The 27,822-nt window shown below is 46.0% G+C and overlaps 1 protein-coding gene and 1 long non-coding RNA gene across 4 annotated transcripts in view; one reads left to right on the top strand and one right to left on the bottom strand.

Moving 5' to 3' along the window:
- The window catches only part of HMGXB4 (HMG-box containing 4), a 28,378-nt gene extending 14,837 nt beyond the window's left edge, over positions 1-13,541 (bottom strand). The window contains exons 1-5 of one of the 3 annotated variants that reach the window (XM_049626243.1): positions 13,476-13,537; positions 8,916-9,014; positions 8,119-8,267; positions 7,826-7,904; positions 6,100-7,055 (exon numbers count right to left, since the gene is read on the bottom strand). In XM_049626243.1, coding sequence (XP_049482200.1) covers positions 6,100-7,055; positions 7,826-7,904; positions 8,119-8,267; positions 8,916-8,946 — 1,215 coding nt within the window. In that variant the 5' untranslated portion in view covers positions 8,947-9,014; positions 13,476-13,537. Of the gene's footprint in view, positions 1-6,099; positions 7,056-7,604; positions 7,720-7,825; positions 7,908-8,118; positions 8,268-8,915; positions 9,015-13,475 lie in introns of those variants that run through there. The other 2 variants (XM_049626245.1, XM_049626244.1) reach the window with 2 other exon arrangements.
- Positions 13,542-13,565: 24 nt separating this feature from the next.
- LOC125919533 (uncharacterized) overlaps positions 13,566-27,822 on the top strand; it is a 100,681-nt gene continuing 86,424 nt past the window's right edge. Inside the window, exon 1 of the long non-coding RNA XR_007456822.1 lies at positions 13,566-13,759. This is a non-coding gene — a long non-coding RNA (uncharacterized LOC125919533). The remainder of the gene's footprint in view (positions 13,760-27,822) is intronic.

The raw sequence follows: 27,822 nt of genomic DNA, 5'->3' as shown, positions 1-27,822 counted from the left end.
ACGGCCGTGTGTGAGCCCCAGCTGTCCGCGCTTCATCACATTCGACTTACAAACAAGGTCTGTACATCTCAGCGGGACGAATCTCAGACACTAGTTGAGACGCTAGCCGCCGCATTGGTTTCCTTTACCCCAGAACCTACCGTTGGCTGCGATGAAGGCACATGGCACCGGACAACCATCTCCTGAGGCTTCAGAAGGGCACGTGGTAAGAGTTGAGAAAGTACAGGCTTGGGGTTAAGGAGACCTATGCTAAAATCCTCGTCTTGTCTTCTCGGCTTCTCCTATCAGTCAAGACAGTCCGAGAGGTCAGATGCCTAAGAGACACTGGCGCACGGCAGGCACTCAGTAGAGGGTAGCGGCTGACTTTTCCCATATCGATGCTGTTCCTCAGCTTCAGTGTCAGCAGCGAGAGGACACATGCAATGCCACGAGTCTAACCACGGCTCAGACTTCACTGTGCTACTCCATCAGCAACAACGCCTGAGTGAGCCAGACACAAGGCCACCTGGCTGGCCTTGGCTTGCTTACAGGAAGTATGAACATTCTGGAAACATACAGATAACTGAAGGTGTGCCTCTGGAGCGGCAACATCACAGATATTATTCTGAATGGCAGCGAATGGGCTTTTAGTGATTTAGCAAAACCCAGAGTAAGGTGTCTTTGAAATGTTACCGGCATAAACGAGAGCTTCCCCTCCACAGGATGATCCCAGGGGGAAATCATCAAGACGTTACCAGATGACTTCGCTACCCCTTCTCAGAAAGCGGGATTCAACGATGAGCCAACGCACAAGCACGCAAACACGACAAGAAAAAGCCACTCCCCAAACACAGCTCAACACTGAGTGTGTGACCTTCCACCGGAGACAGAGTTCAATCCCCTGGTCTGTATCAAGACTACCCGGTGACAGTGCCACCCCTGCTGCCCTCGCTTCTCACTCCTGCATGGACTCCCACTCTCCCTGCCACACTTGAACTCCTCCTCCCTCTAGTGGGAGTCCAGTCTACTCCCCAACGGTCTGCTCTTCACTTCTGCCACGCTGACCCCTCTGTGGTTTCTCCTCCCACACAGTGGCCCCCTCTGCCTTCTCCAGTGCCCCGTTGTGTGCACCGTACCACATTCTTCTCTGGGCTCTCTGCTCACGGACCTCACTTCTTGTGCAGGAGCGCCCCACCCTCACCCGAGCCCCACCTGCTCTGCTGAGCCCCAGCTCTTGCGTTTCTATCGCTCTCTGGAACTTCTCCGGAGAGGACAATGAAAACAGCTCCTGTTGAAAGCTCACTAGTGTGCAGAGCCACAGTTCCCAGACTTAGCTGGGTGCCCACATGGCTTTTCACATGGTACTTGCTTTTTATCACAGCCATCACAGAAGACCAGCTTCGAAAAGACGGGGCATTATTGAAAGGAATGTCGTGTGATAAGATGTAGCAACCATGAATTACCTCAAGCTAGTAGTTCCCAAGGTGTTTGACAGATGTCCCACACTGCTGTTTCTTTTGAAATAAATGTAATAAATGTAAAATATCCAGGGGCACCTGTTGGCTTAGTCAGCAGAGGATGTGACTCTTGATCTGGGGGTTGTAAGTTCAACCCCGTATTGGGTGTAGAGGTTACTTAAAACTCTTAAAAAAACAAAAAAACAACCCAATGGTGCCCCTGTGGGTTGGCTGCCTTTTACATGTATTATTATTACCTCATTTAACCCTTAACGACCCTATCAGGTAGGTCTGTCATCATCCACACCTTCTTTTAAAAAAAAAAATTTTTTTTTTTAAATGTTTTTATTAATTTATTTTTGAGACAGAGAGAGACAGAGCATGAGCAGGGGAGGGGCAGAGAGAGGAGGAGACACAGAATCTGAAGCAGGCTCCAGGCTCTGAGCTGACAGCACACAGCCCGACATGGGGCTCGAACTCACGGAGTGGGAGATCATGACCTGAGCTGAAGTCGGACGCTCAACCGACTGAGCCACCCAGGCGCCCCACCATCCGCACCTTCTACGTGGAGAAGTTATGTCACTTGCCCAATAGCACACAGCTTGTAAGTGGCAGAGCCAGGCTTTGAACCCAAGTGGTCTGGCTCCCCAGCCCACACTCTTAGCCTTGAATCGCTTCATGCTTATATCTTAAAACAATCTAAACCTGACTTATCTTCTCCCAAAACAGCCATCCTTCTTGCTTCTCTACTTTTGTGCCAGTGCTGGTCATAGGATCCAAGCAGAAAGTGCACAGAGGCTTTCCGTGTTTCTACCAGTGGGAGAGCCAACCTCTGCTTGCTGTAGTCTGGGGGGACGCTATTCCTGAAGCTTTCCTTTTGATCTCTAGGTGGACTTTTAGTTCTTTTCTATACTGAAATAAAACCCGGGAAAGGAATTTTTTTTTTTTTAAACTCCACGAGAAATTTTTATGCAGAGGTCAGGTTTAAAACAACATGGTACGTGTTGCATAAGTATTTGCTGGATAAATAAATGATTACATTCAGAGTATGACTACTTCAGGTTTGGATAGTCACGATCAAATGCTGATTCCTAATACAATCTTTGCTATAAACTACCGTTCATTTTTTACTAGCAACTGCTAGCCCCGTGGGGGAATTATAAAGAAGTCCTACACTTGAAGAGATTATAATTTTATTTTCCAAGGCACCCAGGTTCAAAATCTTAAGGGACATCTTTATCCTCATTTATGTTTCCGCCTTCTCAGATCCAAGCCCTGCTGCCAGACCTTATCAGTTTTCCCTTCAGAGTCTCTTCTGAATCTCTACCAGGCTTTTACAGTACCCCAAACCTTGGACCATAATAACCTCCTGCATGGTCTGTCACAATCTCTCCTTGGTCTCACCCACCTGCTGCCACGCTGTCATTTTCTTCTTACACGATCATGTGGAGCATATCTAAGTCCTGCTCATAAGCCCGAAGTGCCCGTTGCCAAGTCCTTAACTAATTCAAGATTCTTACAATTTGCTCCTGACCCACCTTTTCAGTACTAGGTTTGCACCCATTTCATTCACTTTGCATGCATCACAAAATGCCTACCAAGGGCATTGAGGAGATGAAGGGGACAGTAAGGTGACCACAACAGCCCCTAAGGAGCTACGGCACCCTCAAGGAGCTTACCGTCTTTAACAGGGGAAATGGAATACATGCATAGAAAACCCGAATGTTAGGGAAAGTTAAGTGCAGTGACTTCCCACAGCCAGCTGGCGGGGAAGTCACAATTGTGGCCGGAGGGGCAGCATGTCTTGGAGGAGGCAGCACTTGATTAGGTCTTGAAGGGAAGGCAGAGCTTCCGTATAGGAAGCAGAATACGGAAGAAGATCACTACAAAAACTGAGCAGAGGAGTAGAGGGAAGAATGTAGGGGCCAAGAATGGTTTCCCCACAGTGCACGTAAAGCCGACTAAGGGGGACAGCTGAGAAGGAAGGCTGAAGGCTACATCACGGACAATTATGATGCTTGGCCTCGGGTCTGGACCTTGATTATCCACTCATTCGACAAGCATCTATGGACTAACTTTGATATTTATTCATTCAGCAAGCATCTATGGACTAAATACAGCGGGCCAGACTGCGGGTTCAGTGCTAGGGATGAAGTGGAAAGCGTGACAGACAGGACCCTGGTCCTCTCGGAGCTTAGGGTGAACGTGAAGGTGGGAAGGATCCACTGAAAATGCTGAACCAGAGGACTGTTGGCATCAAAGTGGTACTTAAGAACATTCTGGCATCAGGGTGTAGTAATTGCACGGGAGAAGAAACAGAAAGGAGGCCACTGACTGCATTACGTACAGGGAGGGATGAGGTCCAGGATGGAGCAGTGGTAACGGAGGACATAAAGGCATGGGAATGATTAAGGAGGAAGGATATCGGGCACAGTCCTCGAGTGGAGCTACAGGAGAGGGAGAGCAGGGAGGCGGAGATGCAAAAAGGCACCATAAGACCGGGAAGCAACCAGAACAGTGGGTGGCTCTGGGGGCGGGGACCGACAGGCAAGGGGTACGAGAAAGCTGTTTGGGACGATGGGAATGTCTGTCTTGACAGACGTGGTCACACAGGCGTATGCATTTGTCAAAACTCACCCAGTGGTAGACTGACCCCATGCACATCTGCACCTAAGTCTACCATGAAAAAAAAAAAAAAAGTCCTGAAAACAAATATTGAACTTAAGTTAATGACACGCAGGCTGAAGTGTTCAGCGATGCGATGTGTGAGATCTATAATTTACTTCAAAATACTTTGTAAAAGATGGACGGACAGATGTCTCATGAGGCAGACAGCAAGATAATAACTACAGAATCTCACTGGGTGGCATATTGTGCTCACTGTACCATTTCAAAGCTTTTGGTTTGAAAAATTTCATGATAAAGCGTCAAGAGAAACGACGCGGCGTATAGTTTTGAGTCTGGGCTGACTGGAAGGGCCCAGAACACAGAAGCAGATGGAGGAGGAGATGCAGGTTTGGGCGATGGGATGATGAGCTTAGTCAGTGACATGTGGGTCTGAGGGGCCCAAGGCATCCAGGTGGCAATATTTATCAGGCAGTTAGAAACACAGGACTAGAGTTCGGTGGTTTTGCTGTGCTACCTCCTAAACACCTTTCTGCCACCTTGGATGCCTTTGTACTGAAATCCTTTTTCTTCCGTAAGCTCTGACCACCCTGGCCTCCTACATTCAGCACTGTACGATTAGTTTATGGCACTGTCATATATCACTAGCGAATGGAAATTCTCAGGATAAAGGGCATCTTACACAGAATACATACGATTTCACGAAGCAATTTGCAAATAAATGAATAAAACCTGACCCAGTGTCTGACTATGCAGCTCTTGACGCGCACACTGATTCGTGGCTCGGAAGGTACACTTTTGTTTTTCATTTCTGAGATATACACACTCAAAAGCCACTCTTTGCAGTGGGAAACATGACCCGTACCCATCACAGGCTGAACCGAAGCTCCCATTTCCAAATTCTTAAATACTTGACTTTCTCCTTCTTAGCAGCTTCTCTTTCAGACTTTATCTGACATTTCATCTTGCAGAACTCTAAACAAAGGAAGCCAATGGTTGTCCTTGGGTGGCGAAACTAACCTTTCTGAGCTTTTTCTTTCTACGATTCTCGATTTCTAAATTTCTGCAATAGCAATTACTTTGATAACAGGGGGGAAAGGTTTATTTTTTAAAGAAAACCTGTAATGACATAGTCACCAGCCCCTACTGTACAACTGCTAGAAAGTTTTTCAAGTTGTGGGAAAGAAGTTAAACCAAGCTGGCTGATTTCTCATTCCTGCCTCCTCAGCAATCTGTGGGCTCCCTGAGGTCGGGAGCTAGGTCCCGCTCAGCTCTGCTCCTCTTAACATGAACCACAGCACTGGGCCTGGTAGACAGCAGGCGCTCACATGGTGAAAGAACACACATTTGACACCAGAAAGTGGAAAGCACAGTTAGTGGAAAGCCATTCCCTTATTCTGTTAACCTGGTCATTATTCTTCTCATTTTGAAAATCTGTTTCTCAAAGTAAGCTCACAGAATACCTCTGGTACCTTGAGTCTCTCTCAACTGCCCCAGGCAGCCAGTGCTGCTGAGTGAAAGAAAGTGGGTTTGGCTCCTTCCGTGAATTCCAATTTCAAGGGTGTCCCTAACCCTATGCCTGGCACAATGGGAGAACAGCTCCGTTAAGAAAACCCATGAATCTGGGGCGCCTGGATGGCTCAGTTGGTTAAGCATCTGACTTCCGCTCAGGTCATGATCTCACCGTTTGTGAGTTCAAGCCCCACATCAGGCTCTGTGATGACAGCTCAGAGCCTGAAGCCTGCTTCAGATTCTGTGCATCCCTCTCTCTCTCTCTCTCTGCCCCTCCCCAACTAGTGCTCTGTTTCTGTCTCTCAAAAATAAATGAACATTAAAAAAAATTAAAAAAACAAAACCCATGAATAATCAAGACTGCTCTTATTTTCGCATCAGCCACACTTGGCCACTGGTAATATTTTACATTTCACGCCATCCCACCGGACGGGGCCACACTCCCCACGGCTCACCTCAGCTGCCGAATTCCAAGTCCGCTTACTACCATCGTCACTTACCCACCGCACTTCAAAGAATGGTTTACCTTTTCTCCTCTCTCTCTCTCTCTGTCTTTCTCCTCTTTTTTCTTCTTTTTCTCACCATGCCCGTCTGTGTGGAGGCTGGGCAGTGGGGGAGGAGGGGCAGCCGCCCCAGTGTGCGGGGCGCTGGGAGGAGGGCCGGGAGCCACTGGGGCCTCTCCCGCTGCTGCGGCCGAAAGTCCCGAACTTCTCTTGGACTTGGAGTGTCGCTTCTCTTTATGCTTCTCCTTGTCCTTCTTCTTTTTGCTCTTCTTTGACTTCTTCTTCTTCTTGACTTCCCGGTAGGAATCATCTATCACTAGCTCCCCAGCCTCTAGCTCCCCACCAGAGGACGAGTCTGATTCTACCAGAATAGGTTCAAGTCCTGAAAGATCAAGGTTAGCGCTGTGGGAGTCTGGGAATTGGGAGGCATCCGACCCACCGCCTTCGGGGCCAGGAGAGGAATGTGGGTCCGAGGCGGACTTGTGCTTCTTCCGGGCTGTTCTCAGAAAGCTCTGTAACTCGTGTCCTAGGAGTAAAGCACCTTGCTCATCCCGAGCTGATTTCTTAGAGGATTTTTTCACCGTCGCTTGTTGAGAGGGGTACTGAAAAGACTCCTCGTCAACCGAGCTGCTTCCCTTCTCCTTTGGCGAGAGAATGAGCTTCATCTTTAAGCCGTCGGGCTCCCGAAGAGTCAGTGTCTCTGTGTTCACATAGAGCGGTTTCATTTTTTTTGATTTGTGGGAACCGCCATCCTCCAGGGACAGCTCCCCACCGCTTCCACTTACTTTCTTCCTGTGGTGTTCCTTTTTACTCTCTGAATGACTTGAAGAACTGGAGGATTTCTCCCCTGTCTTTTTGGAGGGCTTGGAGCCTGTTGCCAGCGGGGAAGTGATAGCTTTCAACAGATCCATGGCTGTATCGGCAGACTGCGGGCTGAACTTCTTCTTTTTCTTCTGTGACGATTCCAAAGACGAAATATCTAGAAATAATCAAGAGAAGTCATGTCCACACGACAAACCAACTTCCAACAAGTTGCCTCTCTCACCCCAAACACTCAACTAACACGAGCAAGAGGCTAAGAGAAATGATTTGAGGGGGGACCCTTCAACTGATTCCTGATGACGCCCGTGTGCTTCTTGGCTTGGTAGATTCTGCCTGACCCCGGACACAGTTCTCGCCACTAAAGTCGTTTCTCTTCACTGAGACTTCACGAGCAACCAGAGAGAGCGGACCCAGAAGAATGGACTAAGCTGTGGGATTATGAGTAGTCACAATTTGGGTTGCACTGCAGACAGAGTGTCGTCTGTTTCTGTGTTCAGGACAAGCCCGTTCTAGTAAAGGGTTAGTCTCATCAGCTATGCGCGTAAGAGAGCTAAGAGAGGCTGGTCTTGTGAGTGGATATGCACTGCACTGAGAAGTAACCCACAGGTGCAGGCCAGAAGGCCCGGGACTACATACGGCAAAAGGGATGCTAGGTAACAATGGGCAGAAGAGAAGTGGATGATTGGGGGGAGAAGGAACCTGGTACCTGGTGTATCACAAATGAAGACTGTTCTTCTATGCTGAATCCTCCAAAATACCAGCCCTCCACCTCTCTCCTCCTTCACACTGGTTTATCGGCACTCAGAACAAGAACCACTGTCCTGTTAAATAGGCCACTGAGTCAGCAACATCTGGATCCCTTTCCCCTACCCCGACTCCAAGAACCAGTGATGTGTTCATCCCACCTGCTGCCCCTTCCCTCCTCACCTCCATGGTAGTAATCATCGGAGGAGTGCTTCCTCTTCTTCTTGTGCGTGTCCGTCCCCAAGAAATAAAGTTCGCTATCCTGGAATTGAAGAGGAAGAAGAATTGACCAACGAATAAGACGGGGCCCGATTTTGTTCTTTGATTTCTGACTTTGGAAAACAAAGTAAAATACGGGAAGTACTACAAACGGGTGCAAACAATGTTTATTTTAAGATAAACTTCTTTCTTCAAGTATGAGGAAATAGGATGTGAGACAGTTAAAAGCTTTCCTAATTCAAATGTGTAGAATTTACCTTTAACTTCTTCTTGGAAGAATTTCTGACCTGAGCAGCGATTTCTTCCTCTTCCCTTAAAAAGTCTTTGTAAGAACGTTTCTTTTCTCGTTGGCTTCGGCCAGCAGCTAGTCCTGTGTCCTCAGAGCTGTGATCACCATCAAAGCAATCTAAAAGCCGGGTTCATTTGGGAAAGGAAATGAGAAAGATTAAGTAAGTGGCAACCAAGTCACCACATATGTAAGGCAACAGGCCCTCCATTTCCAAGTTAAAATGTTTCAAGAAGCCCACTGGAATACGGGGCTAGGATCCAAGGGGACAAGTGTATTTCTTGATGACCTGGCTGCAAATACAAGAACCAAACCTGAAGAAACAATGCTTCCACGCTATGCAAAGCCCAATGTGCATCCTCAGACATGGTTTCTTAGTTGTGATTTGGCAGGTGGACACAGACTTGCAGAGGTAAGGCTGAAAAGAATAAGGATTCATGCGCTGTGCTGCTCTGTGGGAGTCCAAAACATGACTCCTATCCCCAGACTCCTGCACATGGAGCTGGCAAGGACCACGAGTGCTGCAGGGGATCACCCCAATAGACTAGAGATTTATATTTCAGACTCTCGTGTTGGAACCCTGTCCTGGTTTTCGCATCCATGGGCCCAGCTGGGGGATGTTGTGGAGGCTGAGTGTCATTAATACTGCTCTGGGCCAGCACTTGGGAGTCCAGGCTGTGATGGCCAGTCCTGGTCTCTATGTCCACAGGCTGCAAGGATTGAAGAGGAAACCCCCTTTGGAATGCTTCTCAGATTAAGGGGTCATACCTTCTTTCTTCACGGAGTCATCATAAGCCATGGTGGTCCTGCAGGGCCTTTGTGAATGTGTCACTGTGTCCAGGCTCCTTCCCGTCTACAGGACCAGGTCTGAGAAACAAAGAAGGAAAACCCTCCTGTAATGCGAAATCACTGTGGAGAAGCAACCTTCCAGATGGAAATGCGTAGTGATCCAAGGGCAGACTGGAAGGGCAGCAAGAAATAAAGGAGTGTCTCGTCACCTCCTCATTCTGCTTGTAAATGTATCGGGGCTGAGACTGCAGGAAGTGTACTGGGCTTAATTTGATTTGACTTATGAGTTAGAGTTGTGGTTTGGTGAAGTATATAAAATACCTCCCACAGAATAAAAAATACCTCAAAATTAATGAGAATTTCTGAAATGCCAACAGGACTGACAACACCGAGATGGTAAATACTGACATTAAGTCAGAGGTTTAGGTTCAGTCACAGTTATGAAATGCACAGATAAAGCAGGATGCAGAGGAAGACAGATTACAGCAAACATTCCAGACCATAAAGTCCTACCATGCGGATTGGCAACAGGCTAAAATCTATCGTGTTGCAGTTTAAACAGAAATGATAACTTTACAGTGTAATTTTTTGGTCTGCATTTTGTTGAGCTATATGAATTTGCTCAAAACTGCAGAGGTATAAAAATACTTCTTATATTGGTTGGCCACATGACAGCTTTCAAGGCTATCAAGCCTCTGTTAAAGGCTAGGTGGAAATAAGGAAGAATTCATTTGTCCACTGGCGGTGAAGTTTTTGTGATTAAGATTTTTACTGATTTGAAGAGTTACTGTAATGTAAATGTTCTAAGTATTATTCTGAAGACGTTAAACTTTTTCTGGCATTCACGTTTATACGTTTATACGTCTACTAAGACTTTGACAATGACAAGCTGTAGACTGCACTCTAGGGTAAAGTTCTTCAAATACTTTAAGGACAGGTAATGTCGCAAGTCCTGCAGGAAGTCTTTGCAGGAAACTTAAAAATGACAGACTAAATATATCAAAAAGTGTTCTCATCCAGTTAGTGAAATGCTTACAAGGTGACTGGATTGGCTATTTACTTAAATTTCATTTTATTTTCATTACTATAAGGGGATTGAGAAATGTTGACGGGCTCTCTGGTGAGACATTGCCAATCCCTTAGGCGGGCATGGGCAATACTGAAGTGTGTAACTTTCGTGACAGAGAATCTGATTAACAAGGGGAACTTTCCTAAGTTACATCAAAGATAAACGAGAAGACTTAATTGCACAAGTCAGATAAAATACAGTGCGTAGACAAGCCTAAGTTGAGCGTACAAAGAGAAAAAGCATTACCAAGAATGATTTACAAGCAACATTCAGAAAAGTAACACAAGAAAGTACTTCTCCACTTCCCTGAGGAGAATGAAGAATGGAGTTGGTCAAAGTCAAGAGAATCTAGAGTGAAGTAAAGAAACCAAATCAGCTGGATTATTTTAGTGATAAACTGGAGAACTGCTTGCTCTGAGGGCTTGTCATAGGAAATGAAGGGGCTATAAGGTCAGATCTCATGTAGAAATATGAGGCAACTTGCACCATTGTAGCTAGATTTCCATGTTCCTGTATTCAACTTTCTCAGGTAGAAATTACTGCCCTCCCACCTGTTGGGATGAGCACTGGGTGTTGTACGGAAACCAATTTGACAATAGATTTCATTAAAAAAAAAAAAAAAAAAGAAATTACTGCCCTCCCCTCTCCACACAAGTGGGGCAGACTCTGCAAGCGGTAAGGCAAGGGGGAACGTCCGAGGGAATTATGTCCATTCATTTGAAAACAGTATACCCTCTCAACTGGCACTAAAATATACTGAATTTATCAGAAAAAAAAGATAAAGGTCCCGTTAGTTTTCACAGGCTGGTAATGCCAAGAAATACAGCAACTTGAGACCTGGAGTTTTAAATGTTTTTCATGCCAAATGAATTTTGGCTAAGAATGTTTGAGAAATAATAAGGAAAAAAATCTTAAACATTCGGGGTCATAAATATGGCCATCAATTTGTTGTCAACTCCAAGAACAGGCACTTCTGCAGGCCCTGAGACGTACGGGCAGACCTTCTTTTTAGTAACATCAAAACTAACATAAACCAGAGTGGAACGGTCTAACAGTCAGAATGGGAATAAGTACCTCTGAAGACAGTATGAGAGAGAACACCACGATGTGACTTCGGAGCTGTGAAAAAAGTGTTCGTGGTCTCTTAACTGCCTGCTTTGGAAAACAACCAGTGGATTTAAAAAGTTGTGAAAGGGAACAGAAAATTAGGAGCTGATCCTCAGAGGCACGGGCAAACACAGAAAACACATGCCGGTATTGGCATGACGTATTGCAATTAGGCCTGCTCCTGTTTCAACTTTCAGAGAAACGCTGAAGAGCATTTTATACATTACAGGATTAAATAACCCGTAGAGAGAGAGAAAAAAAAAAAAATGAATGGGACCTGAAGGCAAGGCTGATTCACGAAAGAAGTGGAATAGCCAAGAGCTTAAAAAACTTAAAACACAGTGAACTCTGTTGCTCACAGCTTGGGCAGACTGATGGACCTTGCATTTCGAGATTCTTTAAAATCAAGGTATTATTGCAGCTCAGGGGTTAGTTTGGGTTGCTGACTCACAAAGGAAAGATGAAACCAGATAAAGAAGTCTCAAGCAATAGTGTGGAAGAAAGGCAGAGTTAGGACAACATTTATATAGGATCAGATGACCCCTCGATATTCCTTCCAGGTAATCATTATCCACGATAAATTCAGACTTCAGGGTTAGGCAGCAGATTGTGGGACTAACGGAAGTGAAAAATATTATTAGCCTTGATTTTCACGTTAGAAGACAGAGGCCATAATTAACATGAAATGTTGGCACAACGAAAACAGGTGTTAAAACCCATTCTCCTGAATCCCATCATTTTGGAGTTTACGGAATTCAGTGTTGTCAACTTCAAGAGGCAGGGGTAGTTTTACAATTATGTTCTTCTCAGTGTGCTAAGAAATGATACCATAAGTGAAAGTTCGTTACTTAATGTTGCTTATTCTTATTTTGCAGGTCCAAATGAGAAGTATTGAAACAAAAAGTTTCAGAAGGTGATTTTTTTTTTTTTTTTTTTTTTGCGGTAATCTGAGCCCCAGCGATCGTTGTTAACAAATTTCTTGATCCCAGAACGTGAGTACTGAAAAAGAGGGAACAGAGTAAGGCCCTCGATTCGAGCAGTGAGCGAAACGCTGAAATCCGGTCTAGTCCGCGACGACAGCCATGTTCAAGGGTCCCTGTTTTCTTCCAGCCTTCCTCCAGGAACCCAAGTGGCCCGACAGTGCAGGAAAAGGAAGGTGCTTTGCCAGCTGTTGCCAGTTGCTGAATCGCTGCAGTTGTTTACTTCTAGGATAGAGCAGGTGCTGTCTTGTCATTTTTGTGGAGATCTCCTCCAAACTCAGAACGCAGAGACTCTGAATTCCTGCCACTCCCTTCTCCAGGAACCTACCTATGCAGCACTCACAGCCCCTGCCAGCTCTGGAAACTGCAGAGATCCCGACAGCCTGGGATGGGGATTGAATCCTCGGATTGCAAGGGAGCCGAGCGGAACCACGACCACCGCACAGATCGGCTGACAACACACATTTCCAAAAAACCACCAGGACGAATTTTGACAAGCTTTGTCCAATCAACAGGCTTTCCTTTGACTGAGGGCTTTTTTTTTTTTTTTTTTTTTTTTTTTGGTTCTGCTATAAGGGGACATAACCGGCCACCAGCTTAACCGGCAGAGGGAGGGGGGAGAGGTCGCTCCTCCAACGCATGATATAAAGTGAATCTACAAGTAACAGCTGCGGGGGGACACGGGCCTTGTACGGAGAAGATCGCACCCCGAAGGCACGTTCCAACTGGGTCGCCCGCAAAGAGGACACGCAACACCGGGTTATTTATACAGAGAGCCCCCAGGACCACCCTTTTTGCGGTCCCCACGCAAACCAATGGGATTCTCCCGGCAGTTTTGCAGCAACAGCTAGTTCAACAAAGCTCTGTGAAGAGGAAAAGAAGAAAGCTCCTCGCATCCTCTCCGCCGGCTGAGGGCCCAGCCCTCCCGCCGCCCCGGCCCCGGGGCTCTCTCGCCTTGACAGCCCGGGGCCCCTGCACCCCGGGTCCCGAGCCGCACCGCGGCCCCGACCCGGTCCCCGCGGTCCCGGCGGCCTCCGGGCGCCCCCGAGGGCGGAGACGGCCCGGGCAGGGGGAGGGGCGGCCCCGGCCCGCAGGCCCCTGGGGCGGCCGCACGCCCCCTCCCGGCCCCGCAGCTTTCCCGCCTTCCCCATTTGAACAGCTCCCGCCCGCCTTCCTTCCGCGGCCCGCTCCAGCCCCTTCCCGGGGGCGGACTGCGGCCGCTACTCCAGTCCCCGGCTCGGCCCCTGGGCTAGGCCGCGCCGGGCCTGAGGCGCCCCCGCGGCGGTGTCGCGGGCCCAAGCGGCGGGTGGCGGCGGGGCGGGGCCGCTGCCGCCTCGGGGAGGGGGCCCAGCCCGGCCTCGTGGGGGCTCCGCTCGCCGCTACCTTCACTCGGCTCGCCCGGATCCCGCCTCAGCGCCGCCGACCGCCGCCATCTTGGAGAAGGAGAGAAAAGCGCGAGCGGCCAGGGAGCCTCAGTCGAGCCCAGAGCGCAGGCTCCGGCTCGGGAAGGGGAATCACGCTCCTGACGGAGCGCCGAGCGCATCGAAAGAAACGCGCTGCTGGCTGAGCCCGGGAGCTGGAATTGGTTGAGAAGTTGCTGTGAGCCAGGCGTGGGCTCGGAGCTTTACGAACATTATGCCATTTAATCCCCGCTGCATCCCCGTGAGGTAGGTTTGGTCACATTTTGCGGATGAGAAACAGGCTCAGAGAGGTTAAGTGGCTTGCCCAAGCGTACACAGGTGGTTGGGGGAGGAGGCAGGTACTACTCCAACTCTTGTGAATCGGAATGAGGTGAACTTTCTGCAAGACTATGCCATTTCCTTCGAGATATTTTTGTACATCAGTGCTGTCTCTGCAAACCCTTGACCGTGCAGATTCATAGTGCTTATTGGGAATTTGGCACTTACGTTGGGGTGCTTGGCATATTTCGGAAGAATGTATTTTTCTAACAGTGAACTGTAAAATAATTTACATGGTGAGCCGTCATCTGCATTTCTTCTCACATATTATTTGCATTTAAAAGTTGGAAACAGTCTTCAAACAAATGAAGAGATGCCAGACACAGGAGAGAGGGAGAGAGGGTTTTTCTGATTTGCTCTGGAGAATTTGGACCAATAGGTAGAAACTGCTGTGTGAAGATCTTGGTTCAATATGAAGACAAACTAATGTTTCTAGAGCAGTTCAGTCGTGTTTGGCTACCTTGTCAGATAGTGAGTTCCCCATTACCAGAGGAATTCAAAAAGAGCTAGTGTCCTAGTTATTGTAGAATGGAGAGAGGTTAGCGATCTAGGTTGGGTCGTAGAGTCGTGAACCCCGTGACACTCTGCAAAATTACGTGTTTGTGCACATGTGTGTTTTTCCGGGTTTCGATCCTATCAAAGATTAGGAACCCTTGTCTTCCTGGGCTTTTGAGTCCAGAATTAGAAGGGCTGCTCGCAGGGGTTTTAATCATGCTGCTCGCTTTGCGGACTTAGAAACTGAGATGAAGACAAGCAGATGAGTTGGCTCACAACGCACCGCCAGTTAGTGATCAGAGAAGGATGAGAAGCCAGATTATTTGGCTGTTGGTTCGGTGCTCTTTTCACCGTACGATGCTCTCTCTCCCTCTGCACTGAGTTGAATGTCGGATTCCGTTCAATCATGGCTCTTCACAGTCGTGAGATGCGAGATGTTCAAGCACCTGAGACAAAGCGGTTGAATTTATTCCCCAAACGTAACTGCGAATAGTTAATAAAACTGCCGTCATGGCCCCATCCTGCCCATCAAAAAGACAGTCCGTGAGTTTCACCAAGAGTTATGGGATTGCTCTTCTGGGACATCTTGCCTGACATTGGGCCTCCCTGTGAGGTATTTAAGCGCCATGAGAATGTACTTTCACTCCTGTTCTTCAGGGTTGCTCAGGATGTTTTCGGCTGGAAGGGACGTAATCGCAATTCAAAACCGTTCACCAGAAAAGGAGACTTTATTGGCTGACAGCACTGAAAGGTCTGGCACCTTTGGGCATGGCTGGATCCAGGGAGGAACTCGAGTTTCTGGAGAGAGGTTCTTTCCTCTGGGCTGGCTTTATTCTCAGGCTGCAGGTGATGAGTCCACCTCCAGGCTGTATCATCCTTGCTACTGGCATTGTCCCTGGGTGGGGACTTGCTTTTACCCATTTGTTTTGGGAGACTCTCATTGCCTGAATTAGATCATGTATCCAAACAGAAAGCAATCACTATGGGCAAAGTCGTGGGGTATGCTGATTGGCTAAATCAGGTCACACGCTCATGCTTTAAAGCAGCATAAACTCCAGGAGAATCAGGGATTCTTGTCAGAAGGGTAAAGGAGTGCTAGGCAAAGCCGATAGCTGTCCACCCAGCTGTACCACTCGCTTGGACCCGCCTGCTTCATGGGTCCCGTTTGTCCTGTGTCTTCTTTCATCCCTCATGAGATTGGGCATATCAAATAATTGCCCGTCTTAACCTTCTGCAGACCGGAAGTCTATCACCCCTCGGTCTGCCCTCTCTGTTCCCTGATCCCAGTCTGGTATCACTGCCTGTCCATTCATTCATTCATTCATTCATTTAACAGATATTTATTGGAAACACGGCCTGTGTGAGGCACTGTCCTGGGTGTTCAGAATAGAACAATGAACAAAACTGGGAGTGTCTGGACCCCCCCCCCCCCCCCCCAGAGTTTACGTTCTAATTGGGTTGGGAACAGAAAATAAGATACCGTGTTAGGTGGTGATCAAAGGTGGAGAAAAAAATGCCCAGTTTGGGTAAGATACCAGGAGGGAGTGGAAGTAGGGATTGTTATTTAAAGTAGCGATCAGAGAGGCTCCTCTGACTGACATGTGCACTGGAGGCGGAAGCAGAGGCCGGCCCGGAAGTGGGCTGGTGGCGGAGGCTCAGACGCCATAGCTCCGGGAATGGATGCTAGGCCTTCCTCCGAGCCTCGATGTCAAAATATTCTCCACCTAATACCCTGCCATGGTTCTTTTGTTTTTGCAACTTGGAAGGAGAGAAAGGTGGACCACTTGGTAGCCCGAAGTGGAGAAGGGCCTGGTCACGCAGACTTTGTGAGTGAGAACGCCATCCCGTGAAAACAGGAGGATGGCATCTGCCTTGTGTGAAGGGTGGGTGCTCTCTGGGCCTGGGGCTGGTCTCTGGCTCACGTGACCCGAGGAAACTGCCCCGTGCGTGGCAGTAGCAGGTGGCCCATCAAGTCCTACTTGATTTGGATGTGTTCTTCCCTGCACTGTTTTTCCATGCTTTGGCCTCATCAGCTGTGTTGTGAGCAGCTTCGTTGCATCAGTCCGGATGGATGTGCTGAGGACAGGGCCCTTTGGGCTGGGAGTGCACAGACCTAATTAAAACTACCGTAAATGGCAAGAAGAAGTTTATGGCTCGAGGTGAAGAAATGCTAGGAGCCAGAGAAAAGCTAGCCGTCTAGGCCTCCGGGTCCAGGGATTCAGATCCCTCCCTCTTACCTCTGTTCTCTCAGGTGTGCCGTCCTCACTGGCCTGGAGTCACGGCCACATGTAGCCCAGGCTTCTAGGCTTACGGTGGTGAGCAAAGAGGGAAGAGGGCTTCCCCATACCAGCTCCATGGGAAGGAATCCCAGGCAAGAATGATTGGTTGGCTTGGGGTCAGGTGGTCGTTCCGTGCTGTGATGGATCATTTCTGGCAGAACCATGAAGTTGGAGTCATTTCCCAAAAGAACAGGGGAATCTATTCTGGGATGACAAACAGTAAATCCTCTGTAATGAGGCTGTGATGCCCTGTCCTTGCTTTTGAGGAGCTACTGCCTCGTGTGCAGTCTTGATTCTTCACATCCCTTGACCCTGCCCCAGCCACACCGACCGACTTCTGGTTCCCTAGACTTCCGGTTCCCTAAGCGCAGAGTGCCCCACCGTGCATCCACGCCATTGTGCACACGTTTCCTTGTCCGCGGTGTGCTCCCTCCGCACCCCCACCGCTCGACCACTTTTGCCAGCTCTGTACCCAGAAAACTCCTATTTGTTCTACAAGACGTAGCTTGAATGCCGCCTGTCCGAATCATGCTCCGTGTTCCCACACGCTCGATTTCGTGTCTCTACCACTGCGCTTCCCACATGGATGTCAGCAATCCCCTGACATCCCTCCTCTCCCTACTCCTCAAGGACAGGATCTAAGTCATCTTTGTCCCTCCAGCCACATGGCGGGTATTCAGCAAATCCTTTTGACTGGATGCTGTTAAATGAACAGTAGGACAGACCATTTTTTCTTGGGACTCAAGGCGACAGGGGTGCAAGCTTCTTGGGAAAGTTACATAGATGGTGTGGCAGCCCTGGGTTTACCTGCTTCACCGCTCGTCTGCAGCAGACATCACAGCTCAGACTTCAGGGGTGGCCGTGGAATGCCAGCCTGGTGATCGTAATACCCAGCTTGAGCTTTCCTGGGGCTGTGTCAAAACTTCAAAGGCAGGAGCCTGTCTGAGAAAGTAAGAAGACACTGAAAGAGCTTGAAGATGCTCGGTGCCCGGATCAAGCTGTCCTCTGCTCCTTCCATGCCTTACCGCGTGAGTCAGGGATCTCCCCTACCTGTTGGTGTAAACTGGCTGGGGGCTCCTCTGTCCTTTGGAGCCCAGAGGAGCTCTCCAGTCCCTAGGCTTCAAGAAAGAGGAAGCCCTCTAGCTGGTCCTTGCCTGTAGGGCAAGGTCCTTGCCTGTAGAATAGGGTGGGAGGGCATTCCTGGTGGAAGAGATTGGGTAAAGGGAGGCAGGGAGGCTCAGGGCTGCACCACATGCTCAGAATGACAAACAGTGGGGTCAGGCGTGTTAGTGCTGGGGGAGGTCTGGGCCACGTGGAGAGTTATGTACTTAGTCTGGAAGGGCTGGGCCAGCACCTGCCCTCTCCTCCCAACCTGGCTGTCTCTGTCCTCCACGGTGCATTTCTAGCTGATGGTGGTGACCCTCAATTTCTTCTTTCCTTCTCCCCCAGCCTTACAGGAAAATATTTTAAACTTAGAAGTTCAAAGTACAAATATTCATGTACCCACTGCCCAGATTAAACAAATGTTAACATTAGTCTCCTTATATTGGCTTGTTTTAAAATTTTATTTAATTAAAAAAAATATTTTTTAGGAAAGAAAGCATGAATGAGCCCCATCTCTATCCCCAGCATCAATAATAGCTCATTGCCTTGTCTTTTCTCAGAGGGATTGAAATTGGTGTGTGTCCTTCCTGTCCATGTTTTGATCACATATAGGCACAAGAGGCAGAGTAGCCTAATTAATGATTAAGAGTATTAACTCAGAGCCAGACTTACTGGGTGAAAGTCTAACTCTCTCTCTCTCTTTCTTTCTTTCTTTCTTTCTTTCTTTCTTTCTTTCTTTCGAGAGTGCACACACATAAGTGGGGGAGGGGCAGAGAGAGAGAAAGAGAGAATCCCAAGCAGGCTCTGCCTTGTCAGCGCAGAGCACGGTGTGGGGCTCGAACCCACAAACTGAGATTATGACCTGAGCTGAAGTCAAGAGTTGGATGCCCAACTGAGTTGGAGCTCAACTCTATTACTTTTTGCTGTGTAACCTTGAGCAAATTCCAGACATCTCAGGGTCCCAATGTCTCTCTTCTCAAAATGGATAGAAGGAAAGCAAAGCCCTTACACAGCAGTGTCTGATACCTGGCAGGTACTGTATGTGTTCGTTACCATTACGCAGGAATAATATATGGTGTTGTGTTGTGTTGCACCATACCAGCACTGTTTTGCAAAGCTATGTAAGTGGTATAGGACCATTTGGTAGCAATTTGTGTTTTTCTTTTTGTTTTTTGTTTTTATTTTTAATATAAGTTATTGTCAAGTTAGCTAACATGCAGTGTATACAGCGTGCTCTTGGTTTTAGGGGTAGATTCCCATGATTCATTGCTTACATACAACGCCCAGTGCTCATCCCTAACAAGTGCCCTCCTCAATGCCCATCACCCATTTTCCTCTCTCCCCTGCCCCCCACCCATCAACCCTCAGTTTGTTCTCTGTATTTAAGAGTCCATTATGATTTGCCTCCCTCCTTCTCTGTTTGAAACTATCTTTTCCCCTCCCCCTCCCCCATGGTCTTCTGTTAAGTTTCTCAAGTTCCACATATGAGTGAGAACGTATGATATCTGTCCTTCTCTTACTGACTTATTTCACTCAGCATAATACCCTCCAGTTCCATCCACGTTGCTGCAAATGGCAGAATTTCATTCTTTCTCATTGCCAAGTAGTATTCCACTGTATACATAAACCACATCTTCTTTATCCATTCATCAGTTGATGGACATTTAGGCTCTTTCCATACTTCGGCTATTGTTGAAAGAGCTGCCATAAACATTGGGGTACATGTGCCCCTGTGAGTCAGCACTCCTGTATCCTTTGGATAAATTCCCAGTACACAATTTGTGTTTTTCAATCAACATACCATGTTTGGGAGACTTTGCTTCTAGCCAAATTGGAATACCAGGGACCAGATTTCTCTTGCTGCCTGAAGCAATCAACAAAAAGATCCAGACAAAATATAGGAGATGAGGATTTTCAGACCTTGAATATCAGGCAGCACAGGACAGCGATCCCCAAGATGATGGGAGGCAAACAGTGTGAGCCCTATGATTGCCTTGGTTTACTGCCTGAAGTTTCCAGAGTACGGTGTAGGGAAGGGTACCTCAGGTGGAGCCTGGTGATCTCCCTGAGTTGAGGAGAGGGAGCTGGGAGTTTGGAGAGATCAAGGTGGCCGGGATTCTCAGGCAGAGTGTGAATGAGGAGAGCCCTGCCCAGAAAGGGCTCCAGAGCTCCACAGGGAGCTTGACCAGTCGGTGCCTGTGTGCGAAGAAACTACCTAAGACCAGGGAAAGAACTACTCAAAAGGATTAGAGAGAGCAATCCCTATAGTTCACAAAGGGTGGGGGGATAGTTCAGGTTCTCATCAGCCAGAATGGAAAAATCTGGTAATTCATGAACTATCTGCTAGAGTGCTCAGTTGTGGGAGGAAAGTTAACCCAGAATAGAGGCTGCTCTGATCCCACCTAACAAAATTTAAAAACAAACCTTGAGAGGATCAAACTGTTTCCAAGTAACTTAATTGTATCACAGAACAAACCCCAGGACTATCTATATGAATACAAAATATCCAGTGCACTACCAAGCCAAAATTCAGTCTCTTGCAGTCAATAAAAATTGGGAGGCATGCAAAGAAGCAATTAACTATGACCCATAATGAGGAGAAAAATCCATCAATATAAACAGACCCATAAGAGACACAAACGATAGACTTAGTAGACAAGGATATTAAAACAATAATTATAACCACATTCCGTATGTTCAAAAGGAGAGAACAAAGATTAAACATACTAAGCAGAGACATGAAAGGTATAAAAGGGATTCAGGAGGTCACATGGTTCTGGGAAGCTGGAACAGATCTACTTTTTTCCTGTTACTCCTACTAAGTACAACTACAGTCTCTGGACATTATATAAAAACAAAAAATACAAAATCAAAAAACAAATATAAGACGACACTGAAAGTTGGGGAGAGTAAGGTAGATTTCAGGACCCAAACCATATGCCCTTCTTACACCATACATAAAAATCAACTCAAATACATTAAAGACATAACTGGAAGACTCAAAACTATAAAACTGCTAGAGGAAAACACAGGGGGAAGGGTCTATGACATTGGTCTTGGCAAGGATTTCTTTGGGGGAGGCGGAGTAGGGGGAGGATATGATGCTAAAAGCAAAGGCAATAAACAAGTGGGACTCCATCAAACTAAAAAGTTTCTGCATGACAGAGGAAACAGTCAACAAAATGAAAAGGGACCCTATGGAATAGGAGAAAGTATTTGCAAATCATCTATTGGATAAGGGTATAATGTCAAAAATATGTAAAGAACTCATACAAGTCAGTACCATAAGAACAAATAACCCAATTAAAAAAATGGCAGGGTGCTTGGGTCGCTCAGTCAGTTAAGTGTCGGACTTGGGCTCAGGTCATGATCTCACAGTTTGTAAGTTGGAGCCCCGCGTTGGCTCTGTGCTGACAGTGCGGAGCCTGGAGACTGCTTCGGATTTTGTGTCTCCTTCTCTGTCTACCCCTCCCACTCCCCTGCACATGCTCTGTCTCTCTCAAAGATAAATAAACATTAAAAAAAAAATAATGGGCAGTGGATCTCAATAGACATTTTTCCAAAGAAGAAGCACAGGTAGCCAACAGGAGCATGAAAATGTGCTTGGTGTCATGAATCACCAGGGAAATGCAAATCGAAACCACAGTGAGACATCACCTCACATCTGTTAGGATGGCTGTTATCAAAAAGTCAACAGATGAAACAAGTGTTGGTGAGGATGTGGAGAAAAGGGAGCCCTAGGGCACTGTTGGTATGAGTATAAATTGGTGCAGCCCCTATGGAACCAGTATGGGGGTTCCTCAAAAAATTAAAAATAGAAGTACCATGTGATCCAGAAACCCCACTTCTGGGTAAATATCCAAAAGAAATCACATCACAATCACGATCTCAAAGAGATACCTGCACTTTCTTGTCCATTGCAGAATTACTCACTATAGCCAAGATATGGAAACAATCTAAGTGTCTGTTGACAGATACATAGATAAAGAAAATGTGAGGGGTGTGTGTGTGTGTAATGGAATATTACTAAGACTTTAAAAAGAAGGGAATCCTGCTCTTTTTGGCAGCATGGATGGACCCAAGAACATTATGTGAAGTGAAATAAGCCAGAAAGACTTATATGTGGAATCAAAACGAAACAAAACAAAACCCTCACTAAACTAAACTAAAACAAAACAAAACAAAACCAAAAACCAAAAATCCACCCCCCTCAAGCTTATAGTAGAATGGTGGTTACCAGAGGCTGGAGGTGAGGGTGAGGAAAAAGGAGGGATATTGATCCAAGGGTACAAACTTGTAGTTAAAAGCGACCAAGTTCTGGGGCATGGAGGTGGCTCAGTGGGTTGAGCATCTGACTTTGGCTCAGGTCATGATCTCGCAGTCCCTGAGTTTGAGCCCTGTATTGGGCTCTCTGCTGTCAGCACAGAGCCCACTTCAGATCCTGTGTCCTCTTCTCTCTGCCCCTACCCCACTTGCACGTGCATGCATCTCTCTCTCTCTCTCTCAAAAATAAATAAACATTAAAAAAAAAAAAGATGGGGATGCCTGGGTGGCTCAGTCTGTTGAGCATCCAACTTTGGCTCAGGTCATGATCTCATGGTTTGTGAGTTCGAGCCCCACATTGGGCTCTGCTGACAGCTCAGAGCCTGGAGCCTGCTTCAGATTCTCTCTCTCTCTCTCTCTCTCTCTCTCTCTCTCTCTCTGCCTCTCTCTGCCCCTCCCCTGCTCATTGTCTCTCCCTCCCTCCCCCTCAAAAATAAACTAACATTAATAAAAAAGATGACTAAATTCTGGAGACCTAGTGAAAGGCATGGTGACCATAGTTAGTAACAGTGTATCGTGTACTTGAGATTTTCCAAGAGAGTAGAGCTCAAGTATTCTTAACACACACACACACACACACACACACACACACACACACACACACAATGACTGGGAGGTGATGGATGTGTTAATTAGTTTGGTTGTGTTCATCACAATGTGTATGCATATTAAAACATGTCATATACCTTAAATAATACAGTTTTTTATTTCAAAAAGAGAGTCATAAACCTACAAACGTATATAGAGTTGTTCCTAACATTTCCTTATTATTTTGGTGTCTGTGGGGTTTGTAGTGATGCCACATTTTATTCCTGATATTGGCAATTTGTGTTTTTTCTCTCTCTGTGCCAGTTTTATTGATCTTTGTTTCACTGATTTTCTCCATTGTTTTTCTGTTCTCAATTCCATTGATTTCTGCTCTTTATTATTTCCATCTTTCTGCTTGCTTTTAGTTTTTATCTTCTTTCTCTAGGTTCTAGAGGTGGAAGCTTCAGTTACTGATTTTAGACACTTTCTTTTTTTGGATGTATACATTTGGTGCTGTAAATGTCCTTCTTAGCCCTGCTCTAGCTGTTGTCCTATGAATTTTGATGCATTGTATTTTCTTTTTTTTTAATGTTTATTTATTTTTGGGGGGGGGGAGGAGAGAGAGAGAGAGAGAGAGAGAGAGAGAGAGAGAGAGAGAGAATCTGAAGCAAGCTCCAGGCTCTGAGCTGTCAGCACAGAGTCTGATGTGGGGTTCAAACTCTCAAACTGTGACCCGAGCCGAAGTCGGAGCTTAACCGACTGAGTCACCCAGGTGCCCCGATGCATTGTATTTTCATTCAGTTCAGCACTGTAGTGTATTTCTTTGAGACTTCCTCTTTGGCTTATTTAGAAGTGTGTTGCTTAGTTTTCAAGTATGTGGAGACTTTTCTGTTATTATCTTTCTGTTCTTGATTTCTAGTTTGATTCCACTGGTCCATGAACACACTAGGTCATATTATCTTGATTGCGGTGACAGTTTCACTGGCATTTACCTATGTCAAAACTCCAAGAAATATCAACACTTTAAATATGTGCAGCTTAATATGTGTCAGTTATACTTCAATAAAGGTGTCAAGAATGTGGTAAAAAAAAGACTCAGAATTTCTGGAAGTGAAATCTACAATGTCTGAGATGAAAAATGTGTGAGACAGGACTGATGGCCAATTAGACACTGAAGAAGGGAAGGTGAATGAACTTTTAAGATATAGTGAGATGAACAATCCAAAATGAAACACAGAGAGGAAAAAGACCCCCTCCCCCCAAAAATAAAGAGTAGCAGTAAGCTGTGGGAAGCTGTAAACTTAATAGAAGTGTACTTTGAGTCCCTGAGAGAGTGGATTAAAACTTATATATTAGAAGAAATATTCATAGAAAAATTTTCAAATTTCCAAACTCACAAAAGTAAAGAAAAAGACACCAGTGCACATCATAACCTATTTGCTTGAAGCTAAGGATAGAGAAAAAAACCTTAAAAGCATCCAGAGGAAAAGAAGACATTATGTGCACGAAAGGCTTACCTCCATGGGCCTAAGGCTACTTCCCTTAGAAAAGTCTGCAAGTGGGGGCACCTGGGTGGCTCAGCCGGTTGAGTGTCCGCCTTCGTCTCAGGTCATGATCTCACGGTTTGTGGGTTCCCACATCTGGCTTGCTGCTGTCGGTGCAGAGCCTACTTCAGATCCTCTGTCTCCTACTCTCCCTGCCCGTCCCCAGCACGCACTCTCTCCTCTCTCAAAAATAAATAAACATTAAAAAAAAAGAGAGAGAAAAGTCTGCAAGTGAGTTTGACCTTTGTCTGGTGTCTGGGAACTTGGCTTTCGAGAGGCTTCCCGAATATGAGCTGAGAAGGACGCTTTTCCTTTGTGACGTTCTTTCCCCAAACCCAATAATCCTGCCCTCATCATGAGAAAATTCACAGGCACACCCTTAATTGAGGGACATGCTGCAAAATACCTGGCCAGTACTCCTTGAGATCATCAAGGTCATGAAAAGCAGGAAATACTGAAAAACTGTCAGACCGCAGGAGACTAGCACAGCTCAGTGCAAAGTAGCCATCTGGACTGGACCTTGAAACACACAAAGGTCAGTGATAGAAAACTGGTAAAACACAAAGTCTACAGTTTAGTTCATAGTAACCTACCAATGTGGGTTTCTTAGACTTGGCAGGTTTATAACAGTAATCAGAGATAGTAATAGTAGGGAAAACTGAAACAATATGAGGGGTGTATGAGGAGAACTTTCTCCTGTCTGTGCAAGTTTTCTGTACATGTAAGATTATTCCAAATAAAAGGTTTATTTTAAAAAAGGTCGTCCTTTGAGAAGTTTGATACAATCAATGAATCTCTAGTTGGACTGATCGGGGAAAAAAAAAGAAAGCATAAAATACCAACATCAGAAGTCAAGCTATAAAATGCACACACACACACACACACACACACACACACACATGATTATCTTGGCTCTCAGTCTATGTTGACACATGTACATCCAGGTAATTAATTTTTACAGCTGTATAGTACTCTGTTCTCGCAGTGTGCCAGATTTTATTTATTCATTGTCATCACCGTGGGCATTTAAATTGTATCCATTTAAGTGATTATTATAAGCAGTAGCACAGTAATCTTGTTCAAGTCTCTTGTGCAGTTATCTGAGAATTTCCTTGAGGAGACTCCCAGGGAAGGTAATGCTGTATCCTAGGGCATATATTTACCTTTAACGGAAGATTGCCAGGTTGCTTTCCAAAGTGGTTGAATGGACTTCTGTATTTTATTTTTTTTACCCTTGGCCTCCTGAGGTCTGTTCTGCCTGATTTGCCGACTCCCATCTCTCTCCGCCTCTCCATCCCTCCCATCTGTGAGATGGCTGATTAAGGTTGATCCTAGGTGATGGAAACAATGTGGCCCCTTTCACCCAGACCTGAAGTAACCTTAATTACCTCTTGAATTTCACTCTTCCCAAACGTTCTCAAAGCTACAATTTCCTAGTCGAGTCTAACATAAGAGGAATCAGCATGGCATACATACTTGGCCATTCCCCACGCTACCCAGGAAACCGAAGATCATGTTCACAGATACGAGTTCATCTGCTTGCAAGTTTGAGATACACATCTTATTCCCATATGAACTCCTTTTTGGTAGCTGCCGGTCTCATCCTGTTGGTTTCTCAGATGACGAGAGTGACATTCAGAAAGGTTAAGTGATACACTCCAAGGTCACACAGTATATTGATGGCATTATAAATTTTCAGTGTTCTTACCAAAGATGCATAACCTGAATCTGATTGTGAGAAGACAACAGACAAACTCCAAACGAAGGACGTTCTACAATATGACTGGCCTATACTCTTAAAAAAAAAAAAAAATCAGTGCCAGGGATATGTGGGAAATCTATACCTCCTCTCAGTATTGTTGTAAACCTAAATCTGCTCTAAAAATAGCCTTAAAAAAATGTCATGGGGGCGCCTGGGTGGCTCAGTCGGTTGAGCAGCCGACTCTTGATTTCAGCTCAGTTCACCATCCCAGGGTTGTGGGATTGAGCCCTGCATTGGGCTCTGTGCTGAGCATGACGTCTGCTTGAGATTCTCTCCCTCTCAGAGGCAAACCATAAGAGACTCTTAAATATAGAGCACAAGCCGAGGGTGATGGGGATGGGGGGTTGGGGGGCAGGGAAAATGAGGATGGGCATTGAGGAGGGCACTTGTTAGGATGAGCACTGGGTATTTATGTAAGTGATGAATCACGGGAATCTGCCTCCAAAGCCAAGAGCACACTGTATGTACTGTATGTTAGCTAACGTGACAAATTATTAATAAAATAAAATATAAAAATAAATGAAAAATGGTCTCCCTCTCTCTCTCTCTCTTCCCTGCTTGCACTCTCTAAAAACAAACAAAAATGTCATGAAGCATGCATGTATGGATATGTGCACACACACACACTCACACACAACTGGAGAACTATATTGTACATTAACAGAGACTAACCGGACTTCAAAGCTGTAATCATCAAGGCAGTACGGTACTGGCACAAGAACAGACACTCAGATCAATGGAACAGAATAGAGAACCCAGAAATGGACCCACAAACGTGTGGCCAACTAATCTTTGACAAAGCAGGAAAGAATATCCAATGGAATAAAGACAGTCTCTTCAGCAAGTGGTGCTGGGAAAACTGGACAGCGACATGCAGAAAAATGAACTGGACCACTTTCTTACACCATCCACAAAAATAAACTCAAAATGGATGAAGGACCTAAATGTAAGACAAGCCATCAAACTCCTCGAGGAGAAAGCAGGCAAAAACCTCTGTGGCTGCAGCATCTTCTTACTCAACATGTCTCCGGAGGCAAGGGAAACAAAAGCAAAAATGATCTATTGGGACCTCATCAAAATAAAAAGCTTCTGCACAGCAAAGGAAACAATCAGCAAAACTAAAGGCAACCGACAGAATGGGAGAAGATATTTGCAAACGACATATCAGATAAAGGGTTAGTATCCAAAGTCTATAAAGAACTTATCAAACTCAACACCCAAAAAACAATCCAGTGAAGAAATGGGCAAAAGACATGAATGGACACTTCTCCAAAGAAGACATTCAAATGGCCAACCGACACATGAAAAAAATGCCCAACGTCACTCATCATCAGGGAAATACAAATTAAAACCACAATGAGATACCACCTCACACCTGTCAGAATGGCTAAAATTAACAACTCAGGCAACAACAGATGTTGGCGAGGATGCGGAGAAAGAGGATCTCTTTTGCATCGTTGGTGGGAATGCAAACTGGTGCAGTCACTCCGGAAAACGGTATGGAGGTTCCTCAAAAAATTGAAAATAAGACTACCCTACGACCCAGCAATTGCACTACTAGGTATTTATCCAAGGGATACAGGGGTGCTGTTTCAAAGGGACGCATGCACCCCCATGTTTATAGCAGCACTATCAACAATAGCCAAAGTATAAAAAGAGCCCAAATGTCCATCGATGGATGAATGGATAAAGAAGATGTGGTGTATATAGACAATGGGGTATTACTTGGCAATCAAAAAGAATGAAATCTTGCCATTTGCAACTACATAGTTGGAACTGGAGGGTATTACGCTAAGTGAAATTAGAGAAAGACAAACATCATATGACTTAACTCATATGAGGACTTTAAGGTACAAAACAGATGAACTTAAGGAAAGGGAAGCAAAAATAATATAAAAATAGGGAGGAGACAAAACAGAAGAGACTCATAAATATGGAGAACAAACTGAAGGTTAC

This window comes from Panthera uncia, chromosome B4, assembly GCF_023721935.1.
Source record: "Panthera uncia isolate 11264 chromosome B4, Puncia_PCG_1.0, whole genome shotgun sequence".
Lineage (NCBI taxonomy): Eukaryota > Metazoa > Chordata > Mammalia > Carnivora > Felidae > Panthera > Panthera uncia.
Note: the sequence above shows the minus strand (reverse complement) of the source record. Positions and strands in the feature narration are given on the sequence as shown.